The 22,742-nt window shown below is 44.3% G+C and overlaps 1 protein-coding gene across 4 annotated transcripts in view; it reads right to left on the bottom strand.

Moving 5' to 3' along the window:
* Positions 1-22,742, bottom strand: part of MAD1L1 (mitotic arrest deficient 1 like 1) — a 563,294-nt gene that overhangs the window by 121,369 nt on the left and 419,183 nt on the right. For all 4 annotated transcript variants that reach the window (XM_048868281.2, XM_048868284.2, XM_048868285.2 and 1 more), the window contains one exon: positions 2,635-2,825. In XM_048868281.2, the coding sequence (XP_048724238.1) occupies positions 2,635-2,825 (191 nt within the window). The remainder of the gene's footprint in view (positions 1-2,634; positions 2,826-22,742) is intronic.

Here is a 22,742-nt window from a genome sequence, read left to right as displayed (position 1 = left end):
TGGGCAAAGTGCTATCACCAGCATTAACAGTGAGACACGGGGGGAGACGGGGGCTGCTTTCCATGATTTGTTTTTAATTATGTCACTTCATGATTTAGACCCGAATGACAAAAAATAAGAGTAAGTCTTATGTATCATGATAGGAGGAGCATGAAGATTAGGATGCAGACGTTTTACTGTACGTGGAAATAAAACCCATGGTACTAAACCAGTGTAAGGGTGTAACTAAATTGATGCTTCAGATGACACACCTCAGTTATCTAATATAGCGACCCAAGACTGCTGCCTATGAGATAACAGTCTCATACGGAAGACAGTATCCAAAGCGTAGCCATACAGCCAGACCACTGTGGCACTTCCCAGCACAGGGCATCAGAATGTTGTATTACTTATTTGTGCTATAGACGTCATGGCACTTCCCAAAAACAAAGATGGGTCCCTGCCCTAGAGATTTCAATGTAAGACAACGCAAGAAGAGGAGATGACAACACAGGGGCAGGCAGGAGGATGAAAAGCATAAAAAGGCCATGCCTTTGCATGGCAGAGTCCTGCATGCACCTCATGAGTTATATCGCTTTGAGTTTTCCTAAAATAAACGTATCTAGGCTTGCAAACGAGTGGCCTCCTTCCAGGTGCCGTCTCGGGGCAGCCCTGCAAGTGGACCCTCTGCTCAGTTTCCCTCTTGGGTAACCCAATGGACTCCATTTCAGGCGCTTACTTAAAAAATACTCCTACGGGGGCCAGTTTATTACAACAACCTTGTACAAAGAGTCTATGACAAAAGTCCCAAACCATAGTCCATATCACCCGTGTACATATAGTCCTTGTTCTCACCATGGCCTAGTGTCTTCTGTCATGGTTAGGCTCCTTATACGTCCTCTTCCGTCACTCTGCCAGGACAGCAATCACCTCAGATCTTCTTTCTGGGGTGCAATTCCACTCTTCCCAATAGGAATGCCCAGTCTCTGTGCTAGGAGAATCCTTGCCAGGGGAGCATCACTCCCTCCCCCATGGCCCTCTTACTGGTCCTTGGGTGCAGCTCTTCAGCAAGAAGGTGGCTATGGGTGAGCCCCTCTCCTGCTATCCCTTCCTTCAGTCCTCTGTGTTGCTTGGTTCTGGCTCTCCAGCTTGGAACCAGCAGGCATCTCTCCCTGCTGATCCTCCTGCCTTCAGCCTTCTCCAGCTCTGTGGCTTGGAGGCCGTAGCCAGTAGACCCCTCTTGCCACTCTCCTGCCTTCAGCCTTCTCCCAGGAACCACATTCTGTCTCTTGCAGCTCTCATCTCCTGCCCCGCTCCTGTCTGACTTCTGACTGACCTTTTATAGCCCTCAGGTGCTGTCTCACCCTCTTAACTGGCACAACTGGGAGCATGTGGACTGGACCAGGAGAACTGAGCCCAGTTTCATTTAATGAGCCAGCTACGCTGTTACAAGGCTACAGTTTATAAGACTCCTTAAAGAAGTGACTTTTAGGAGAAAAGGATGCGATGAAGGTGTGGTGAGGTAGAAGACCACATCATAAACAATTTCCATTGGACAGCACTACAAAATAACCGTCTATTAACCTAGAATGTATAAACAGCCCTCAGTGCCTATGTCTATTCCCCACCACTCCCTTCTTGCCAGAAAACTGCTCAGCCAGTTCAAACCAGCTAATTAAAAAATCATCTGTACTCCAGCAGTTCATAAAGATTTGCAAAAGGGGAACAACGTATACAGAAACTTACTTCTGTAGCTGGCTTTGGCAGTTGGTTTTACATTCCAACTAATCTTGGGTAAATAAATGACACCTAAACGTCTTGTTGATTTCTGAACTAACAATTCTCTCACTCATCTTCTGTAACTAAGATTTTCTTTTGTTGAGCTCTGACACATTCAATGCTTTAGTAATTCCACATTGTCAGAACGTCCCTCGAGCACTGGATACTGCAAATAAACCCAGGAGAAAGCTCCACTTGAAACAATAGCCTGAAATGTTGGAGCAGATGAATGGATGAGGCCCTGTCCTGGGTAACAGGATCATAGAATTGTAGGGCTGGAAGAGATGTTCAGAGGTCATTTAGTCCTCTCCTCACACTGAGGCAGGATCAAGCATAAAGAGTAGCCTGCTAAACACACATCCTTCTGGCCAGGTTAGAGGATATGAAGATGTTGCACGTCTCTCTGACGGTAGAAAATGGTGAGTTCTGAGACTAGGTTCCTGGAGCATCATGCGTAGATATATTCTCCTTTCCTTTAAACCGTTGTAACTGCACTGACTTTGATTGAGGGCTAGTCTACATTGAAAACATACATCGGCATAGCTACATCTCTCAAAATCCATTCCCCCTCCCTGCTGAGCGACCTAGCTTTGCTATAGCATTTTAAGTGCAGACATAGCCTAAATTACTCCCGATTTACTCTGCTGTAGGTGAGAGGAAAAATTAGACCCAAAGTCTTCTCACAGAATTATTTAAAAGGAGGAAGCATCTCCACTCTCATTCTATTCAAATATAGAAAGCAGTCAAAGAGGAACAACTGTCATGTAACAGGAGCTACTAACTTGACATTTCTCAGCAATTAGAATGGAGAGACCATTCTGGCATGCTGATCACGATTACCCCAGAGTCAGGTGGGGTGGGGGAATCCAGGCCTACCTTAAAGAGCAAGCAGTCCCCTTGGTGCTCAGCATAAATGGAGGTGAGCCGGTACTGGTTCTCAGTAGTAATGTCAATCTGGTATCCTGTCAGTGTGTAGCACACCTTGCGAAACTCCTGGATCTTGGTCTGGAAAACCTCTTTCAGCCGTTGGTTTTTCAGTTCTGCACTCTCCACTTGCTTCTTCAGCTCTAGGAAAGGGAGGAGAGGAAAAAATGGGTATCTTGGTATAAGTTACATTGCCACAAAATGGATCTTACATTGTAATTAGGGTGTTAGCCAAGCCAAGTGAGATGAAAGGAACAAGCAAGCAAGGTATGAGAAGTCAGGAGCTGAGAGGCCCTCTCCCAGCTCAGGAAGGATGATATGGGGCTGAGCTATGTACTTTAGGGTCATTAAAAAAAGTTAAACTGGGATCTGAGAGACAGACAGTTTTTCGTGGGGGTGGGCACTGGGAGTTCTTTGCTTGGTTTACCTTTTAGCAATGATCTACAAAAATTCAAAGATATACTCTCCCCTCCTCTGTTCTTATTTCCTTTACAGATCCCAAGACAACGGTTTATGTTTCTAAGAGGCAGGGCAGTAGAAAAGCTGTTATTCTTTAGTCAGTTGCAGATACAACCGTACAGAAATGTGTCTGGTGGAAGCCAGTACACCTGACTTGACTGTACGTGCTTTGATCTCAAATTGTCAAACTGTCTAGCAATCCCTTAAGATTTGTGGAAGGGGGTTTTATTGTTACAAAATGTCTGATGAACACCATTGTCTCTTCCAGTTAGCTGCCTTAACTGGACTAGTCTCTGGAAAAGAGGCTCGTAGGGGCTGTCTGCCATTCACCCATGTATTTTAATACTCCAAAGGGAGCTGCCAGTGCTGTGAATCCTTCAAGAGCGTATATATCAGTTACCAAGAATCTTTCACCAAAGGTGCCTTCTGAGTAACTAAACCTCGATTTATCCCCCATTAATTGCAGAAATTGGCTTTACTTAAATATACACTGGAGACGCTTCCCAAGTCAGCCTGGTGTATCAACACTGCAGTCCAGAGTTAAGAAAATGCTCATGCTTTTTAACAATAAACCAACAGAATCATTCAAAAATCTCCTGCCTTCTCTTTGACATAGATGTTCACAAGTCACGGGTTGGGAAGGGACAAGGTGTACCCGAGGTTCACCTGAACCTCAGATCATCTGCAGACACCTCATCGGGCTTCAGCATCCTCTTATATTCTACAGTGTTTCATTAAAGCATCTCAGGTGGGCTGAAAGGGTCTACATTAGGACTACTCAGGAAAGTTAAGACAAACTAACATTTAAAGTGGATTAGTTAAACTGCATTAAATCCCTGTATGGACACACTTATTCCGAATTAAAATGGCCTTAATTCAGTCTAGTTTAATTCATCTTAATTTAAAAGTCAATTAAGCTAAAGCAAAGCAAGGGCTGATATACACCGAAAACTTACATCAGCATAGCTTTGTCTCTCAGGGGTGTGGATTTTTCACCTCCCTGAGAGACGTAGGTATGCCGACTTAGGCCCTGGTATAGACAGTGCTACGTAGATGGAAGAATTCTTCTGTCGACCTAACTCATGTCTCTCAGAGAGGTGGATTAACTATAGCAATGGGAAAACCCCTCCTGTTGCTGTCGTGAGCGTCACTGTAGCGTTTTACGTGTAGACATAGCCTAAGGCCACTTTACTTCAGAGGGCATCCACACAGGATATAATGTGCTTACACTAATGCATTTTAATGTCACACTTTTTGTTACTTTGTCTTAACTTTCCTGCATGTCGCCATGTAGACAAGCCCTCAGATTCCACGTTATTTAATGCACCACCCCTGTGCCCCAACCCTACTTCAAATGTCCAGGAGGGACATTTATTGTGAAAACTTTATTTACTGAGGCACTGCTATAAAAGAAAACTACTGATCACAGGAGGGAGATAAAGCAAGTGAAGTACTACAAAACCCTGTTCACAAGCACAAGAGGCCTTCTTGCTGGTACATTGCACCCGCTCATGAACTTGAGAAGTCGGTGCATCCCTGACCACCCGCTCTTCCCTTTCTTCCACATTCATCACTGTACGACATAAATCAGTCCTTCATGGGATTGTTATTCTGCAGCTACAACCCTTCCCATCATCTACGTTGCTTCTGGCCCCTTGATTAATGGAGTAATCAGCCTCTGAAATCAAGAGGTTAATTGGCAGCTCTGACCTCAATATTCTCCCAGTCTTCATTCAGCTCTGCATTCCGAAGACAGAACTGTTAAGGATAAAATCCTACATATGAAAGTAAAAATTCACTGACCACATTTCAGTGGTCATATTTCACCATTGTCAGAGATGGCATTGGCTTTAATATATCTCAGATATCCGACGTGGATAAAATTAAAAATTTCTAATAAACACAGGACAGCCTTGGAGAAGTAAATATGCCTCTTTTCTGCAGATCTTAAAGTATGCCTTAGCTGAATTTTATGAACTCAGGAAGTTTACAGGGCTCTAATTCATGAACTAGATAAATGGCTCTGTACACAACTGAGGTCTCTTGCTACTCACTGATATAATGAACAGTTAGGGTGTTGGTCCCTTTTTGTTCTTTAAACTAATGTCTCATCATGGTCATTATGCATGTGCTGTGTGCCCACTGGACTGCAGCCCTGCAAGCAGCACACCTTATGGAAGAAGACTCCTTGGTGCAGAACTTGTGATCAGGAGTCTTGAGTGGGGTAGTCTTCAGAGACCATTTCTCTGCTGCCTCTGAGATTAAAACAATGGAGGCATTTTACATAATATGTCCAGTCTCATACACAGCAAGACTTGAGCTAGGTAGGTACAGCTCAGGTTTAACCGGAATACAGTAAAAGCCTTACATTTCTAGAGGGCAGTCTCCTTTTCTCCCCCGCTCTAACCCTGCCTGTCAGGCCCCTCCCTGCTGCTGTTCTTCCCAGTCTTGTTATGCTTTCAGGCTTCTTCATTAGTTTTGGCTTATTATCACATCTAAGGCCCCTGCCAAAGGGCTTTGTCTACAATAGGAAAATGACATATTGCTGATAACAGGTGTCAGCAATTGATACAGCAACTGAATGTGGTTTAGCTGCAAGTGTAGACAAAGACAAAATGTGTTCAGCACTGCTTCAGAAACTGGGGTTAAAACCGGTTTGCCTTTTTCTACACTTGCAGCTAAATCACATTCAGCATCAGTTCAGCTGAGTCCGCAGCTGCTAACGAATGTCAGCAATGACTGGCTTTCCAAAGTGGTGCCTCTCGCTTGGGTGATTCCCAAATTCATTCAGGATTGTGTTCAGTGCAGTGTCTAAACACTTTCAGTTCTGGTTTTCCTCTCCCACCTTTGCATTTTATATTAATAAAAATATTTGTTTGAAGGGTTGTCCCAAAGGGGCTCCCAACCCACATTTGCAATAGCTCCACCCTCCAGGTGATTCTCTGTTGGTAAAAGCCTTCCTTTTGGAAGGACGATACAGTGGTTAGGGTGCTAGCCTGTGACTTGGGAGACCCAAGTTCAATTTTCTGCTCTGCCACAAACTTCGTTTGTGACCCAAGACAAGTCACTTAGCCTCTCTATGCCTCGGTTCCCCATCACTAAAATGGGGATAACAGCACTTCCCTTCCTCACCAGGGTGCTGTGAAGAGAAACACACTAAATTCATTAAACCTTCTGAGGTGCTCCAAGTAACGAGAGCCATATATGCACCTAGAACAGATCACTGAGACTAAGCTGTTTGGGGCAAGGCCTGGCAAAACTGCTTTAAACCACAATTGGTACAAGGTTCAAGAGACACTTCAAGAGAGGAGGGTGCATTCGGGGCAGAGTGGAGGTGTATTAGTAGAACAGGTTTCAGATGACAGCATTACCGCTGCCATCCACTCTATCCACCACTGACAAGAACAGTGAATGGCTTGATTCTCTAGTGTTCCTTCACAACTTTTGGAGAATTACATTTAATTATATCTTTAAAAGACAGCGTTTGAAAACTCAAACTCCTATGTTTGGAGCACTCATTACAGTCACTGTGTTTGACGGCTGTATTTTTGCATGAAGTGGCCAGGAGGAGTTGCAGGTGTGCTCTGCAGAACTCTTGAATGGAGATGGCACATTGGGTAGATGCTCTTCATGTCCCAGAGAGGGGACAACAGGCCATCCTGTGCAGAAGTGCTCTGGTAAAACAAGAAAGCAAGAACACAAGGAAGGATATTTGATAGGACTAAGCCTTGCTTCTTTCTTCATTCAGGCACCACAAACATGGTTTATTCTGGTTGGAGAAGACTAAGAGGAGGGAGAAAGAGCAAGGAGCGTGAGAATGAGTTATAAAGTTATACTGCCAGGAGTGCTTTGCATTCAGGGCAAACTCCTGGACAAAATCCAGCCTATATTGAAGAGGGTCATGGAAAGAAACCCCTCTATGAAAAATCACATTCATTTGTTAAGAAATCAATAGCTCCGAATTATTAACTTCCTCTTAATAACAATACCTCCTCTTTAAACTTCTTGTATTTTCAAACACTCACATCAACTTTAATGAATAATTCACACTATTTTGGATAGATAAATAAATTATGGAGTGGGTGTTTTTTGTCTTTCATATTGAAAATGTCACTGCTTTTTATTCTATTGCTTTTAGTGCTCACAAAGTTTGAAAATGAGCCACAGATTCAACATGGAAATATTTAGGCTCTGGCTTTCGACCCAAATTACAGGAGTTCAGATAGGTCAGTCCCCAGTCATTGGGGGTGGATTAATGATGTCGACGGAAGAACTCTCTCCCGTCGGCATGGAGCGGCTACACTAGAGATCTTTCAGTGGTGCAGCTGCATCCGTACAGCTGCGCTGCTATAAGCTCTCTGCTGTAGACATGGCCTGAGGCTCTGCTGTGGAGCTGCCTATAGACCCCACCCTAAAGAGCACACAGGTATCCTGGAAACTGGACAACAGCAAGAAAGGCACCAGAGCAGATCTAAACAGCTGCTTAGAAATGCCTGAGCTCCACACACTAACTCTGGTTACGGTTACACTGCTCTGTTTCTGAGCGTATGGGGTCACTCATCTAACAGGCTAACTGCAAAACGTATCTCCCTCAACACCATAACCCTCCCTCTCTCTAGGCCAGCGGTAGGCAAACTACAGCCCGCAGGCCGCGTCCAGCCTGTCAGACCTTTTAATCCAGCCCTCGAGCTCCTGCGGGGGAGCAGTGTTGGGGGCTTGCCCCAGTCTGTGCCTGCCGCGGCTCCCAGAAGCAGCGGCATGTTGCCCCTCCGGCTCCTACACGTAGGGGCAGCCACAGGGCTCCGCACACTGCCCCCGTCCCAAGCGTTGGCTTTGCAGCTCTCACTGTCTGGGAAGTGCGGCCAACGGAAGCTGCAGGGGCGGCGCCTGCGGACGAGGCAGCACACAGAGCAGCCTGGCTGGCACCACGCCTCTGCATAGGAGCCGGAGTGGAGATATGCCGCTGCTTCCGGGAGCTGCTTGAGGTTAAGTGAAGCCCAGAGCCTGCACCCCTGACCTCCTCCCATGACCCAACCCCTGCCCCAGCCCTGATCCCACTCCCGCCCTCCGAACCCCTCGGTCCCAGCCCGGAGCACCCTCCTGCACCCCAAACCCCTCATCCCCAGCCCCACCCTGGAACCTGCACCTCCTTCCCACAGCTCGTACCCCCTCCCACACCCTAACCCTGTACCTCAGCCCAGAGCCCCCTCCAATACTCAGAACCCCTCTGCTCCACCCCCAGCCCCTTCCTGCACCCCAAACCCCTCATCCCTGGCCCCACCCCAGAGCCCTCACCCCCTCCTGCACCCCATCCCTCAATTTTGTGAGCATTCATGCCCTGCCATACAATTTCCATATCCAGATGTGGCCCTCAGACCAAAAAGTTTGCCCACCCCTGCGCTAGGCCATTAAACCACTCCATTTGCAAGATTGCCTTAAGAATGTGTTACTGATGTCGCTATGGGTGATGCTTAGTTCCTACCAATCCTATTCTGTGTCAAACAAGGACTAGTTAGTTTCATATTTCTAGAAATAGAGAAGTGGAAGTCAGCACCATCTCAGTTTCACGGGGTCTGGGATCAGATGCGGAGGTACTACTCTCGTGGCTCCAAGAAGCAAGACTCTACCAGCCTATTCCTCTATCACTTACCCAGGCTGCCTCTATGCATTTCCATAATAACCTACTGAGTTTGCAAAGCTGCTGCTGAGTTACTCCAATATTCCCCTCTAACTCCCTATCTACCTACACTCTGCCACCCTCTTGTGCTGCCCCATGTACCTCGAACCCTTAGAGTCATTCCCCTTGTTTAAACCTTGGGCTGAAACCTTTGTCAGCTTTAGTTTATGATAGACACGCTCTGTAAAGAGTTTGTGATACCGTGTGAAGGACACCATATAAAAAATGATTGCACTGTATTAAATAAAGGCTAATAGGAGAGAAGCAGAGTATTTTCTGACCTAGGCAAGTTTATGATCACCTCTCTCTAGAAATAAAATTTGCTAGATTTTATGGGACTGTTTGTACACAGGGGTGAGGCGAAGTAGGAGGGGAAGAACATGCAATCTGAATGGCATAGCAGTTCCGTACCAGGCTTATATCTCTCTACGACTGCATGGTCTAGTGGATTTGATTTAGGCTTTGGAAACTTGCAGTTTGTAACATTACAACCATGAATTATAACTTTTCTTAGAGGTAAAAAAAAGTTTTAAACTAAACAGACGGCACTGGTTGCTCGCTTCCACTAAAGCAGCTATCAAGTCCTAAATGGTATTTATTTTATCCGTCAACATTAGCTTATTTTTAAACTGCATATACTATATGGCTCAGCCTCCACCTCCCTTTGTGTACTGCCCCCACAATATCCATCCACAACCAAGTCCTTCACATAATTTAAGGAAGAATTTTCAAAGATAGCTTTATTAACTATATACTTCAGACTATATACTATATCACTATATCCTTTATTAACTAAGTATCTCTACTGTCATGGGTTTCCTGAATACTGACTCTAAGGTGTCACAGAATCATAGAATCATAGGATAAGAGAATCAGAAGGGACCTCTGGAGGCCATCTAGTCCAACCCCCTGCCCAGAGCAGGACCAATCCCAACTAAATCATCCCAGATAGGGCTTTGTCAAGCCTGACCTTAAAAACTTCTAAGGAAGGGGATTCCACCACCTCCCTAGGTAACGCATTCCAGTGTTTCACCACCCTCCTAGTGAAAAAGTTTTTCCTAATATCCAACCTAAACCTCCCCCACTGCAACTTGAGACCATTACTCCTTGTCCTGTCATCTGCTATCACTGAGAATAGTCTAGATCTATCCTCTTTGGATCCACCTTTCAGGTAGTTAAAAGCAGCTATCAAATCCCCCCTCATTCTTCTCTTCCGTAGACTAAACAGTCCCAGTTCCCTCAGCCTCTCCTCATAACTCATGTGTTCCAGTCCACTAATCATTTTTGTTGCCCTTCGCTGGACTCTCTCCAATTTATCCACATCCTTCTTGTAGTGTGGGGCCCAAAACTGGACACAGTACTCCAGATGAGGCCTCACCAATGTCGAATAGAGGGGAACGATCACGTCCCTCGATCTGCTGGCAATGCCCCTACTTATACACCCCAAAATGCCATTGGCCTTCTTGGCAACAAGGGCTCACTGTGTCCAATGATTGTGTGTGTGTTTTCCCTACCAATAAACATGAGGACTTCAAACGCCATTTCCAGTTGCAGAGATCAGAGAGGTTTAAAGACCCTTTGCATATGGAGTTCTACCCATGCAGAAGAATTACACCTGCTCAAATGGCTACTGCCAGGATTCTGAGAGTCGTGATCACCCTGCCCTACTTTTTCATGGTCGGGAAAAAGCTGAGGACCAGTAGGCTACTGCGGTCAGCACAGAGAAGGGAGGCTGATCAGCTTGTCAGCCAATTCATGAAGCTCTGGGAGTGGCAGCAGATTCAGGCTGAACCTCCTCTCTCAAATTAATACTGCGCTGACATGGCTCCATATAGCAGGTATGGAGGAGTCATCAGGCTACTGAGCTTTGCAGAGGAGTTAAGCAATGGGGGGGGGGAGGGGGGCGCGGAGGCAGCCCTTCTCCCCCCCTTCCAGTTGCCAGGGGGAGTGTCCCTGCAAGCTCCTGGACTGTGCAGCGTACACATTGTCCCTGCAAAGTCTAATGTATGAAGTCTCTGCTTCCCCTGGTAGCTGCTGCATGTTCCACAATACTCTAGAATCACTTTCATCCCATCCAGCTTTTCAAGGCCCTACAGAACCTTGCCGCACCATTCATCTCTATTCCCTTTTTCTCTGGCTCCCTCACATGGACCCTCGGTCCTGCTTCCATCTTCTTGCCTTGCTGCTCCCTTTGTTTTTTTTCTGATTTTCCAGCATGGATTGAGAGGGCATTTCATGCACAGGAGACAGAAATAACTCAGCACCTACCTCTCTTTCAACCTACCAGGCAACAGTTTCCTAAACACAAACCTCACCTCTACAGTAATTAATATACTAAAATTGTGTCTCTGTACACATGCACACTTCAGACACAGGAGGGTATGAAATGGTAGAAATGTTTTATAAGCAAGAGGTTACGATTATCACACTAGGCATAAGTGTGAATCAGGGAATGAGTTATACAGGTCACCCTGAGCAAGTCACAATACAACCTTTTTAGCCATCCCAGCCAGCAAATATTGAGCACGTATCACATACATGACAGACCATCTATGTCAGAGAATAAGACAGATTTTTTTTTAAAAAAAAATGATTGCAACTAGTTCTTGGGCTACAGTCCCAGATAATATGAATAGAGAGCACGGAGGAGTGAATTCTGCATTTGGGTGGAGAAGGGGAAAAACATGTCTTCAGTTAGCTATTTTACAGAAAAAGGCAGTGGTTTTGAGGTTGTGGGGACCACACACACACACACAGTAATTACATGTGTTACATTGCAGAACCACCAGATATTATCACAGGCCTTTGACTGCCTCCCCTGCACTCTACCCACTAACTCATTTCCACTGGGACACGACTATTATTGCTACTGCCACCAACATTTAAAGCCTCTGATGTGCATCAAACAGCGGCTATTTCAACAGATAAACTGCACCTGAAATATTGGTTTCTTCTCTCCTCCAAAATGAGGAATTTCCCACAGGGATTACACACTCATCCAAGCTGCAGGGTGGACAACAGCCAATCCCGCACCAGAGGCATGTTTAAAGTTCACTGCTTCATCACTTATCAGGGCTAGAGACGGGAGCTTTATGCCATTGGAAAGGAGCAATTTCTAGCTTCCCACAGGAACAAAGAACTTTTACTTTTATGCCAGAAAGTTCCCCAGATACTGGACATTAAAATTCTGACATTGCTATTTATGGAAAGGCTATTTTAGATCATTTGATAGGTTTCTAAATTGTGTATGTTATAACGTCTCCCTTTCTCTCAATAACCCCTCCTTCCCCCTGGTCTTTATGGTTGGACTCTATGATACTAAAGTAGCCTGTCTGTATATGCAGAGGGATATAAAAATAGTACCAAACCCAAACATTTAAAATGCTCTAACCCCAGAAATCTAAAACAGCTTTTCTGGAAAATATGTGGCATATACAGAACACATGATGGGGTGGGGTAGAATAAAGGTGTTATTGGCTCTCACTTGGGATGCAATGAGCAAAAACTCAGGTTGATAAAAACTTTTAACCCCAACCTCACCCGGTATATTTGTTATTTTAGAACATAAGAACTGCCATACTGGGTCAGGCCAATGGTCCATTTAGCCCAGTATCCTGTCTTCTGACAGCGGCCAATGCCAGATTCCTAAGGGAATGAACAGAACAGGGCAATTATCAAGTGATCCATCCCGCCGTCCAGAACCTGCATCCGGCAGCCAGAGGCTTAGGGGTTCTCTACGGTTTGTGACGGGGCAAGGCCAGATGGCTATAGTAAAGTAATGGGAGATAGATATATTAGCCACAGGCTAAACAAATCCCTGTTACCAGAATAAGCAAATGGCAGAGACTCCAGGTCAATTAAGACCTGGGGCCAATTAAGATATTTCCAGAAGGCAGGGAGAATGCTAGGTTGATTGGGACACCTGAAGCCAATCAGGGGCTGGCTGAAACTAGTTAAAAGCCTCCCAGTTAGTCAGGTGGGTGCACAGTCAGGAGCTGTAGGAGGAAGTTGCACTATTGGAGAGACTGAGCAGTACACACCATATCAGGCACAAGGAAGGAAGCAAGCTCTGAGGTAAGGGTGAAGTGGATCTTGAGGAAGTGGGGGCTGCTGTGGGGAAGTAGCCCAGGGAATTGTACACATAGCTGATACTATTAGGGTCCCTAGGCTGGAGCCTGGAGTAGGGGGCGGGCCCAGGCCCGCCCACCCCCCTTTACCCCCCTGATTAATCATGGAGACTGGGAGACAACAGAGACTGTGCCAGGGAGGATAGCTTCTCCTCACCACCCTTGCTGGCTTTATGATGAAAATGGCTCAATACGCTGTGACCCTTGCCTCTAGAGAGAGAAGAGCTACGTGGAGGGCTACAGTGAGCCTCCGAGGCTAGTATAATCTGCCAGGAAAAGCGGGACCCACGGAGACAAGGACAGAGCTTTGTCATAGCTTACAGCACTGCAGTGGCGTAGCTGCACTAGTGCTTAGTGAAGACGCTATCTTTGTCAATGAGAGAGCTTCTCCCTTTGGCACAGGTACTCCAGCTCCCGTCAACATAGCACTGTCTACACTGAGGTCGGTATAAGTATATTGCTACAGAGTGTGGATTTTCCTTAACTCTAAATCTTCTTTGACCCTAGTTATTTCTTTGGCCTTCACAACATCCCCTGGCAACAAGTTCCACAGGTTGACTGTGTGTTGTGTGAAGTAGTACTTTCTTATGTTTGTTATAAACCTGTTGCCTATTAATTTCATTGGGTTTTAAGCCTGGTTCTTGTGTTATGTGAAGAGGTTCTTTAGTCACTTTCTTCACACCATTCGTGATTGTATAGATGTTGATCATATCCTCCCTTAGTTGTCTTTTTTCAAAGTTGAACAGTCTTTTTAATCTCTCCTTATGTGGAAGCTGTTCCATACCCTTCATCATTTTTGTTGTCCTTCTCTGCACCTTTTCCATTTCTAATATATATTTTTGAGATGGGGTGACCAGAACTGTAGGCAGTATTCAAGGTACCATGGATTTATACAGTGCCACCATGATATTTACTGTCTTATTATCTATCCCTTTCCTTATGGTTCCTAATATCCTGGTAGCTTTTTTGACAGCTGCTGTTATTATGATTATGTTTTCCAATATATATTGCTTTGCATTTATCAACACTGAATTTCACCTGCCATTTTGTTGCCCAGTCACCCAGATCTGTGATATCCCTTTGTAACTCTTCACAGTCTACTCTGGATTTAACTATCTCGAGTCATTTTGTATCAGCCGCAAATTTTGCCACCTCGCTGTTAACCCATTTTTCCAGATCACTTATGAATATATTGAACAGCACTGGTCTCAGTACAAATCCCTGGAGGACCCCGCTATTACTACTCCGCAGTCTGAAAACTGATAATTTATTCATGTCCTTTGTTTCCTGTCTTTTAACCAATTACTAATTCTTGAGAGGACCTTCCCTCTTATCCCATGGCTGCTTACTTTGCTTAAGAGCCTTCCATGCGGGACCTTGTCAAAGGCTTTCTGAAAGTCCAAGTACACTATATGCACTGTGTTGCCCTTGTCCACATGTTTGTTGACCTGCTCAAAGAATTCTAATAGATTGGAGAGGCATGATTTCTCTTTACAAAAGCCATGTTCATGGAATCATAGAAGATTAGGGTTGGAAGAGACCTCAGGAGGTCATCTAGTCCAACCCCCTGCTCAAAGCAGGACCAACCCCAACTAAATCATCCCAGTCAGAGCTTTGTAAAGCCAGGCCTTAAAAACCTCTATGGATGGAGATTCTACCACCTACCTAGGTAACCATTCCAGTGCTTCACCACCTTCCTAGTTAAATAGTTTTTCCTAATATCCAAACTAGACTTCCCCCAACTTTTCCCCAACAAATTGTGTTCATCTATGTGTTTGATCATTCTGTTCTTTACTACAGTTTCAACCAATTTACCTGATACTGAAGTTATACTTATTGGCCTGTAATTCCCAGGATGGTCTCTGGAGTCTTTTTTTAAAACTTGATGTCACATTAGCTATCCTCCAGTCATCTGGTACTGAAGCTGATTTAAGGAATAGGTTACATACCACAGTTACTAGTTCTGCAGTTTCACATTTGAGTTCCTGCAGAACTCTTGGGTGAATACCATATGGTCCTGGTTACTTATTAGAGTTTAATTTATCAATCTGTTCCAAAACCTTCTCTCTATTAACACCTCAATCCGGGACACTTCCTCAGATTTGTCACCTCAAAAGCATGGCTCAGGTGTGGAAATCTCCCTCGCCTCCTCTGCAGTGAAGACTGATGCAAAGAATTCATTTAGCTTCTCCACAATGACTTTTGTCTTCCTTGCGTGCTCCTTTAGCCCCTTAATTGTCCAGTGGCCCCACTGACTGTTTGTCAGGCTTCCTGTTTCTTAATTTTTTTTGCTGTTAGTCTTTTGCTAGTTGCTCTTCAATTTTTTTGCCTGCCTACTTATTCTTTTACACTTGACTCGCCAGAATTTATGCTCCTTTCTATTTTCCTCAGTAAAATTAATATTTTGAAGACATACACAAGTGTGCTACACTATACATTAGACTAATCCCCCTTCTGACCCCTGATGGACTTTATGTATTGTTACGAGTTCTAGCACTCATTTCCCAGAGCCAGTACAGCTCCCTCCACTCCCCAGGTAAGCCAGCTTTACCAAAAGGTCAGACTGGCATTTCGTTTGTATTCATGCCCCCAGACTAATGGAACTGCTTCTGCTGTGAGCAGCAAGGAGGCAAGCCAGTGGTTCCTAGAAGATCGAGAGGAAAAAAATGCAAAGCATTTTACCCTCCCAGCAGGAAACAAATACCACTGCCAACTCTTTTTTGTTTGTTTTATTTTTAAACAGAGGTTCTCACATTTTGAACTTTTCAGCAAGAAGGTGCAACCTCCATTAGATCCCTCTATTTATATTTAACTCCTTGATGATATTTAGAAGTAGTGACACCACCTCAAACACATTTCATACCAAGGAAGCACTGCCTCTTTACACCAAACAGTTCAACCTCCCCCCAGCCCCGCCTTTGTTCCTCTTGCTCTAGTAAGGGGTCCATCTGCTAATTAACTACACTAGACATTTCCTTTGTGCACGCTTTAAAATGTCCTTGCCCTCTTCTCTCAAGCTCCAAGAAAAGCAGGTCCTGACCCATTTTATTGGTCCATTTTTCATATTCTACTTTACTTCCTGGAGTCCACTTTATGAAAACAATTCTTTATAGATAATACTGCTGAGGATGAACAAAATGATGGTTCACCATGGAGCAGCGAAGCAGGGGAAAATCCTTTCAAATAGCAAAACTGCAGCAATGTGACAAAAATGTAAGGGTGAACAATCATGTTTTCCCCAGAGGTTTACAAGATGCTTGGTAACAGAGCCATCATCTGGATAGCGAGACTTTCAATCCTATTATCATACCTTTGAATCTTGTATTTCCATCACATGATCCTGAAGTGTTAATGTTAATGTGAAGGGCTATTCCCATAACTACACACTGCACTAATTCTGCTTCCCTTAGTAATGCAGAACTGAAGTCTCCTCAATCCTGCAACAACTGTCCCAAGACCAGCAGTAGGAACCAAACGAATTGCTAGGCTGGGAGATAAGGTAGCATCATGCTCAGCCCAAAAGCGGAGTCTCGTTTTCAGACTTTTGAATTATTCAGCACATGCTAACTTTCAAACTATTTCCGTTTTAAATGTTTAAATATTTAATAATTGGGCATTAAATATTAATATAATTTTATTAGAAATGTTGGAAGCTGGGCACTAAGGCTCTAATTATTAAGTTTATCATTGGCAACTGATTGGCTAGGCAGAGTGGCTTTCTAGTTTATTAAAGAGAGAGAGAAATAAAAACCAAATACTCAAAGAACTCTAATTCAATATCACATAATGATCCCCTCTAACTGGGCCATTCACACTTTCCAAAAACCCTCTCCTCCTTACAAAAGAATGGAAGAAACTTATGTAGTTGCAACAGGTTGAAAAGTCTCTATCCTTCAGTTTAAAGGATCTGTGTGTCTGATCTAGATATCTCATACAGAGATCAGTCTCAGTTTAAAGACAGCTGAGAAGTCTTTGTCCACCAGAAGAACAACCCCCCCCCCCATCCCAATGGCCTGTGATAGAATTAAGGGAACATATTACACCTGATTTGCAATAGAAACAAAGAAGAAGCAGATTCTTCCCTTTCTCCTAATATAGTGTTCAGATGAGACAAAACTGGACACAAGAGCAGTACATACTGCTGTCTGTTTCCTCGCCAGCAGCTTCTGCCTTCTATTTTCCTTAAACAGATTACACAGTTCTTTAACCAAGATCCATGCAGAGGGAGAGCCCATCTTCCTGTCTCTCTCTATTATGAGCACACAATCCCTACTGCGCTGGAAATTGTATGGTTTACACAAAGATGACACGTAAGCCCTGGAATTATATGCAAATGAACAGATCCGTTCTTCACATCTTACGATTACAATTCTGACTCTCAAACAACCGCATTGGGTAATTTCTGCACCGGCTTTCAAACAAGGGGCACCTCTGTGTTATTAACATCTCACTCTGGCAAGCAGTTTGTCACCTTTCACAAAAATGATCTGAAAAGACACCAGCAATTATCCTCAACGAGATTATTGGGTGACTATGTCCCAGCACAACAGCTGGAGGCTAAAGTGACATAATATTCGCTGGGAAAACTCCCTTCCCAAGTTAAGAGAACATGGAACAAATTAAAGCAAAAATGAACTGAAATGCAAACAAATGCAAAACAAAAGAAATAATGAAGCTTGTTCTTTTGGCCTTGATCACCTCTGTAATTTCACCAGAAATATGTCTTTAGTAGGAAACCTGACCCTCCTGTACTCCAAAACCTCAAGAACAAAACCTTGAGGAGGAGCCCTTGCTGACTGAAGTGTTTTGTGGTTGCTGAACCAGCGAGTTCTTTCTACCAGCTTACAGGGAGACCAGTCTTGAACAATTCTTTTTGGTACTGTGTCTTGGATGCAGACCTCTTCTGAACCAACACCCCAAAACCCATATTCAGAAATCTCTGCTGAGGGACCCAGAATAACACAAGAAAATCCTGACCAGCTGTTTGTGATGATAGGAAAAGTGGATGGGAGAAAGAACCGACACTGAAATCTTCCGGTGCATTTCTGCACTTCTGAGAAGTTTAATCTCCTACAGAATGCGTGAACCCATGAAGACTATGCATAGGCGCTGATTCCATAAGAGCTCCAGGGCTGGAGCACCCATGGAAAAAAATTAGTGGGTGCTTAGCACCCGCTGGCAGCCAGCTCCCCCTCCCTGCCAGCACCTCCTGCCCGCCATGGATCAGCTGTTCCACAGCATGCAGGAGGCACTGGGAAGGAGGGAGGGAGAAACCAGGACAGGGAGCGCTTGGGGAGGGGATGGAACTGGGTGGAAAGAGATGGGGCAGGGGTGAGGCCTTGGGGGAAGGGGTAGAGTGGGGGCGGAGCCTGGGGCAAAGTGGGGATGGGGGCTTGGGTGAAAGGGTGGAGTGGGGACGGGGCCTGGGGTTGAGCACTATGCCCAGTTTTGCACGCTTCCAACCCAGGAAATATCTGTACAGTGCATACTAGTTAAAATGGAGCCATTCATAATATTTGTTTCTTCTTTTAAAAGGTTGCGCCACACAGTCCGGAGGGTGTATTTCAAGTGTTTGAGGAACCGTGGCGTTTTTTACAGAGATGTCATGTCACTGCAATGCATTTCATACAGCTCCTTTTGTGAGCATAGGACAACGATGCAAATACTTAGCAGGATACAGACAGATGAAAGAAAGGGCATGACAGGAGAAGAGGATGTTGGAAACAGCTTACAGAGATAGGCAGTGGGAAATTTAGAATATATGAGAGTGCGCGACCCCCCTTTATAAATTAAAAATACTTTTTTACATATTTAACACCATTATAAATGCTGGAGGCAAAGCGGGGTTTGGGGTAGGGGCTGACAGCTTGCAGCCCCTCATGTAATAACCCTGCGACCCCCTCAGGGGTCCCGATACCCAGTTTGAGAACCCCTTGTCTAAGGGGTCTGCGAAGGTTGTTTTTAACATAAAACAGTGTTTTTCAGCCTGGGAGTCTGGAGACTATGTCTAAGATTTCCAAAGGAGTCCACACCTCCATCTGAAATTTTTTTAGGAGTCCACAAATGAAAGGCTGAAAACCACTGATCTAGGTTAAGCGTTTAGGGTATGTGTACATAGCAAAAGCTGCACACGGACTAATCTAGTTTGAATCCAGAATCCAGCTGGCCTGAGTGACACAGCAATGAATGCAGTGCTGTGTGGTGTTCGGCACAAGTCATACAATCCCAGCATGGACCCTGGTATATACTTGGCTAGCCAGTCTGTTCTGAAGCCCACACTGCACTATCTTCCCTGCTACAGTTACCCATGCTAGCTGGATTTTAGCCAACTCAGGTAAGCTAGCCCGTGCCCAGCTTTTGCTGTGCAGTCATACCCTCTCTCAAAGAGCAAAATGTGAAATATTTTAAGGTTGGTACTAATTCCAGGTGGGGTCAAGCTGGGAAGGGGGAAGAGGATGAGATCAGACCTCTGTGTGTTCAAACTAGCTCTGACAAAAACCCCGTGCCATGGAAGACCCTATGTATTTGCAGCCAAGGAGGGCAGTATGGGCAGATCTAGTAGGACAGGTCAGCTTCCTTCAACCACTTCAAGAAAGAAACACTGTCATGGCCTACGGGGCTTTTGCCATAGTGAAAAAAACATACAGACTTGGGGGTTCAGGTTATACTACAGAAAGCTCTGCATCTCTGACTTAGTTGTAAAGGTGCTGAAAGGCACTAGGTAAAGGGGTCTCTACAGCCTGATAATTTAACTAGAGCTTTTGGCTGAATTTTCACTGAAAATAAAAGTCGCTCCGAGAGGGGGAGCTGGCAGGGAGAAGAGCGGGAACACATTCTAAATGAAAAGCGCATTTACTAGGGTTTTTTTGATGTGCTTAAAAATTCCACTGAGGTCACCATTCTGGAGAGATGACAAACTCCTGGGATAAAGGCTGGGAAATCCTGGTAGTCATGCCACATTTAGCAAGTCAAAGATATGTTTGTATAAGGCTGTACAGGGCTAAATCCATTTTACATGCTGTATGTATTATTAATTTCTGACAGTGGGCTTAGAAAAACCTAATTCCCTGGAATATGAGCTCCCTTTGAGCGGAGGGAAGCCTTTTCAAAACTCATCTTTTATTGACTGAGTCATTTTTGAGTCAATCTGTCTGCTTTTGGCAAGACAAGAGTTTTAAATCTTCTCTCTCTTTTCCTCCCCTCCTTTTTGAGTCATGGCAAGTCTATTAAAACCTGCTAATGTATGCAGCAAGTCTTCCGATTTGAAATGTAATGAATTCCTCAGATAGTGGCAGATTAGGGGGAGAAGACTGTAGAAACAGCTGGAGATGCCAAAAAAGAAAGAAAGAAAAGAGAAAAGAAAGAACTCTCCATATAAAGAGGATGTGGGGGTATGGGGAGGAAGGGGGGGGCGAAGAGAGAATTCTTAACCCTTTTCATGCTAGAAGAAAATCCTTAAGATCCATTAATGGAATCAGTTAAAAAAGCAGAACTATAAGTAGCAGGGAATCTTCAGGCTTGCCTGGGGCTGAATGAGACAAAGAATAAATGAATCTTTGCTCCTAGTCTCTCTCATAAGGCTAGGAATTTCCCTAAGTGAAATGAATAACTTACAGGAAATTAGCTCCATGCATATAAATATGCCATTGTATCCCAAACTCTTGACCCAGGGTTTCCCTTGCCAAATGTCCTGAAACAGCTAGTTTTGCTGTTATATAACAACACACAAGGTCCCATGTGGAACTTTTTTTCCCCTCTTTCTTTTCTTTGGTTGGTTGGTTCCAGCTGCAATGTCTCCCAGATGAGCTTGTGTTAGGAGCAAAAATAAGCATTTTCGCACACATCATAAATCATTTAAATACATAAAAAAGATACTTACATTGTGCTTTTCATCTTTGAAGTGCTGGACAAACAATTATACCATTCAAAAATCTGAGGTAAGTACTATCCCCATTTTACAGATAGAGAAACTGAGGAAGACAAATAAAATGTGTGGCTTAATTCTACGGCATTAAGTTGGGCTAACTCAGGAACTCCTGTCTTTATGGACCTGTGCTCATATTATGACAACACGTCTCTCTCTGCTTACTGGTAAAACTCATAACTTGGCCCTGGAATTTGACAACTTTAAAACCACATCTAAAGCAGAATTCTAAAGCAGCAAAACCTTGGAGATAAGCAAACACAATAGAGATAGTTTGACGGAGCACAAGCAACCCAGTTGATTACAATTAAACTTACGCTCAGCATAATTCAGATGCAAATGAGTAATATGGGGCCTACAGAACTGGATAGAATCAATGTAACATCCCTTTGCTAATGACGAGTGATGGAATTTGGTAACAATGGAGAAATCCCAAACAGCAGATGCAGAATCATTCAATGTACCATCTCAAATCTCTTAACACAGAGAATAGTTATGAAAGCCAACGCATGTCTTGAAGGGAAAGCTCTTCTCTCCCTATAGATATGAGGCTTTTAATCCTCTTCTAAATCACAGAAGCCAAACTGCAGAAGAGAAAAATTCAAAGGATTGCAAAATTAGTTCAAAAACTGCTGAAGGCCATAGAGAACATGGAAGACGAGTGAAAAATCAGGAAAGTGCTAGTGGGAAATCATTACACTGGGATGCTCGACACATGCAGAACTTCTCAGAACAAGGAACAAACAGCGTCTCATTTCTGTTATACCTGGAGGCCAGCAGAACACGGGAGTCACAGCCCCTCTTTTCTCCTCTTCTGCTCTTGCTGTCATGAAAACATTCCTTCTCCCCTTCACCCTAGAACACAGCTGTAGCTTTCATCCACCTCACCCAACCCTGTTGGTGTCATTCTTCCAAATTGGGAAACAGTGCTTTTCTACTAGCCCATTTAGCCTCCTAGTCCTTACATCTGTGCTCCCAGGCACATGGACTTTCATATCTCTGGTATAAGCACTTCCAGAGAAGAGACTAGATTACATTTGCCTTTATGTAAGCAGACACAATTCTGACCTTTTAACTAAGTCTCACCCTGTGATTCATTTGATGGCACTCTGACTCTGAATCAGCACTGAACCAAAAGGTCCCAACATGGTGTTAGGGACCACAGTGCTCCTGGAGGTTCAGAGATGTATAATGTAGGTCCGGATCATTAAAGAGTCCATGGCATTTTTTGTTAAGAGATGGGATGTTAACTACAACATCCTAAACAAATTCCAACTAAGGTAATAACATTCTGGCTACTTAAATTCCCGCTGAGGTTTCAACTCAAAGGCACTCCTCAATTTCTGCTGTCAGTACCATGTAGTGTTGCTGTCTGGTATTAATTTTCACTCCAGGAGTGAATGTATTTCAGTGAGGGATGAAGTAATCCCTGTTTAGAGTTTGCATAACTGCAAAGTTTACAGAGCACTTTGGGAATCCCTTGGGAGTCTGACATGCTTATCACAGAGAGCTCTGCTAACAACAGCTGTTGTAGAAGACTCCAAGGATAGCCAACCTGGAATATTTTTGTTAACCTTTTCTATCTGAACTTACACTCCCCATATCCATCCTGCTGAATCCGCCTTCCTTCCTCTCTTCTGTGCACATCTTTGGTTTGGATGATCTTCTGCTTGCCCCTTGTGTTGCTTCAGTCTCCTCCACCTTGCTCTCCTCTACTCAAACTCAAAGGTGGGCACTTGGGAGGGGAGAGGTGTGGTTATTCTTTACAATATTGTCATAATGAGGTCACCCCAGACACGGAGTTCCATAATCCTGTGCTATTGTGGAATAAGGGTATTTCTTTTCTAGTGCAGGAGAAGAGCTGAGTACTGTA

This window comes from Caretta caretta, chromosome 10 (assembly GCF_965140235.1).
Source record: "Caretta caretta isolate rCarCar2 chromosome 10, rCarCar1.hap1, whole genome shotgun sequence".
Lineage (NCBI taxonomy): Eukaryota > Metazoa > Chordata > Testudines > Cheloniidae > Caretta > Caretta caretta.
This window is presented reverse-complemented; position numbering and strand designations above follow the sequence as displayed.